The 2,975-nt window shown below is 35.8% G+C and overlaps 1 protein-coding gene across 1 annotated transcript; it reads right to left on the minus strand.

Annotated features, from left to right (window-relative positions):
• Positions 1 to 270: 270 nt before the first annotated feature.
• Positions 271 to 2,364, minus strand: LOC102302096 (signal-regulatory protein beta-2-like). Its single transcript, XM_042217655.1, has 6 exons — positions 2,303 to 2,364; positions 1,869 to 2,198; positions 1,351 to 1,707; positions 1,097 to 1,222; positions 940 to 998; positions 271 to 831 (listed from the first exon to the last, which is right to left on the minus strand). Exons 1-6 carry the CDS (start codon positions 2,343 to 2,345, stop codon positions 685 to 687), a joined length of 1,062 nt encoding a protein of 353 aa, XP_042073589.1. The 5' UTR covers positions 2,346 to 2,364; the 3' UTR covers positions 271 to 684.
• Between the last annotated feature and the right edge of the window lie 611 nt (positions 2,365 to 2,975).

The raw sequence follows: 2,975 nt of genomic DNA on the forward strand, positions 1-2,975 counted from the left end.
CCATCAGAATTGTTGTCTAAAGGCAAAGAAAGATGCCCAACCAAATTGACCATCCCAGCCTTGCCGTAATGGTCCATATTTTGATTTCATGTTGGATGGATTTAATTGATTCCATTTTCAGAGCACTTGTATTGCACAGCAACAGTCAAACCAGCATCAGTTTGCAACAAATGGAAACTGAGTTACACCTCATATATGATGAAGTCTTTGGTGGAAAGCTGAGAAACCAGACATACTTCAGACATCATTTGATTGTTTTAATAAAGCTTCTGCAAGAGCCCCATGAAAAGCAAAGTTTATTTTCTGCTTATTTTCAGAACACCTGACAAAAATAGCTGAAAGATACAAAGAACTCACAAAACAAAGTAGTATTTTAGATGTTTCTGTGTAGATTTCTGTATTTCTATTACAGCGGACACAAAGGAAAACAGAAAGGGTAAAGGAATGCATTTAAAACACACTAAGAGTCTGGGCATGCCAATATAACATATCAGTCCAAAGTGAAGATGGATTTTGTTCTTCCAAATTGAATTCTTGTGAGTTACTAAAGGTAAGCCAAATGATTATTCATATTTTATGTACAGTCATTACAAATAAATACATCAGGTTTAAACATACAATAATACATTAGCTGCCACATAGTGTATTAGCTGATGGCCCAGTGAGATGAAATACAAGCTTTGCTCAAGCATCACTTTTTCCATACTCAAAAGCTCTGACATCAGAGTAAATACAAATTGTCTCTGTTGCTCTCGTGTTCCTTCTCTCTGCTTTGCGAGTGTTTCTCTTGGTAAAAGTTGGTGCACCATAAGTCAATGAGTCTTCATGTCTCTGGGAAATAAAATAAAAAATCCATCAACTTTTATGCACATCCATAGACTAACAAGAAAAATTGCTCATAGCTATGCGCTGATTGCTGTTTATTTCTAAATTTCTTACTTGCTGGATTTGTTGTTCTGCACCAGCTGTTTCTGTATTTGTTTGTAGAGAAGCAGCAGCTGGATTAAAACAATTTGAACAAAAGAAAATAACTGTAAATAGTGACCAGAAGCAAATGTTTCACTGTATTTTACTTTACTGAAATAACTGTTCTTACCTGAGGTTTTGTTTTTTTCTTTGATGGTATAAATGAGGAAGGCTATGACAAACAGGCTTATGCTGAGAGCAACACATAGCAGAAAGACAACGGTGTTGGTCAAATCCCAATGACGGACAACTGGAACTATATTGAAAAAAGTTCTTATTTAATGTGAAATAAGAGTGAAATGTAAAACTAATATTGATGTGTAATAATAATAATGTATTAATATGGACTAAAATATGAACAATAATTTATAGAAAAATTCTTACCTTCAATATCGAGTTTTGTTCCATTTCCAAACAGTATCTCTCCACATGTGGCCACAGCACAGTAATAAGTTCCTGTATCAGACGAGCTGACGTTCCTGGAGAAGCTGTAGACACATTTCTGTGTGGAGGCAGCCTCAGGACTCCGCTCACAGTCATAACTATTGTTTCCTTGACTATAAATTAAACTTGGATGAGACTCATCTGGTTTGGTTCTGTACCAGTACACACTGTGATCTTCTGTACATGTTCTGTTCTCAGAATTAGAGAGGACTGAACACTGCAGAGTCACTGGGTCTCCTGGATGGACGGGATTAGACAAAGAGTCTTGAGTGACACCAGTGATGCCTGGGTCAGGTCCTACGAAATAAAAATAAATATGTTTCATTATATTCAGTTAAATCAAAAATATATTAAATTATTGCATATTGGGCAAATAAAGTTGTTGCAACTAAACATAAAAACTACAAATAATTTTGCTATTCCTGGCGCATTAGTGTTGCTGTTTCTGTTTCACTTACCTTTGACTCGAAGAAAAGTTCCTTTCAAAAATGTCATGGTTAGCTGACTTTCTTTGATGCAGTAATAAACAGCTGTATCGCTTAACTGTGCTCTGTTGATATGTAGAACAAAAGTTCCAGGCTCTTGTTTTGTTGTAATGTGATGAATGTTTTCAATAGTCGGAGAATCATGAGATATTGTTGATCCTAAAACTTCAGGAAAGCTCTGAGAAACAAGTCTGATCCAGAATAAGTTTGTTGAATGCCAAAGACGATCCCGGAAACAATTCAGAGTCACATTTTGCCCAACAGCAACATTTTTGGTGTCAAAGATCTGATGATCTGAGCATCCTGAAAATTAAAAGCAGAATCATGGTTACCAACAGTCATATAGTCATATAATCTTTTAGATTAATACACCACAGTGATTCAGTGATTAAGAATTCTGTACTTACGCCCAATATTGATCAGGAGCAGTATATAAAAAATTGTCTGCATTTTGTTTTTTTCCTCTTGACACAGCAGACGTTTGAAGCTGCATTATGAAAGGATTTGTCTACATTTAACCATATCAAATGGGAGGGGACAACTTTTAGAGCAATCTTATTGGCTTCTCATTGTCGTGCTGTTTCACTGCACTACCACAATGGAAATATGCCATACCCAAATACATGAAACAACACCAGCAACACACTCATGGTATTTTATTTTTGACTGTCATATTGGTTTGGTTACAGTGGGCTGTTTACTGTAGACAACGCATGGTTTGTTTACAACAGTTTTATCAAACGGAAATCAAAACAGGAAAAAAGGCTGTGCGTGATGTTAGTTATTGTTCCAGATACAGGGTTATCCTATTTTATTAGTTTCACACTTAGGTCATGCAGAAATAACTGTCATGTATATGCAAAGTAAAATATTAATAGAGATACAGTAATTGTGAATCTTTATATCTTCATCTGCACACACACACACACACACACCACACCACACACACACACACACACAACACAACACACACACGCACACACACACACATATCGTTATCCAATTTACCTTTCATACCTACACATAAACTTGAACGCAATTCTCGTGAAGCGCTTTGATTATTGGAAATTTTAAGTATTC

Source organism: Haplochromis burtoni, unplaced genomic scaffold (genome assembly GCF_018398535.1).
Source record: "Haplochromis burtoni strain Fernald_Lab_line unplaced genomic scaffold, NCSU_Asbu1 Contig_2436, whole genome shotgun sequence".
Classification (NCBI taxonomy): Eukaryota; Metazoa; Chordata; class Actinopteri; order Cichliformes; family Cichlidae; genus Haplochromis; species Haplochromis burtoni.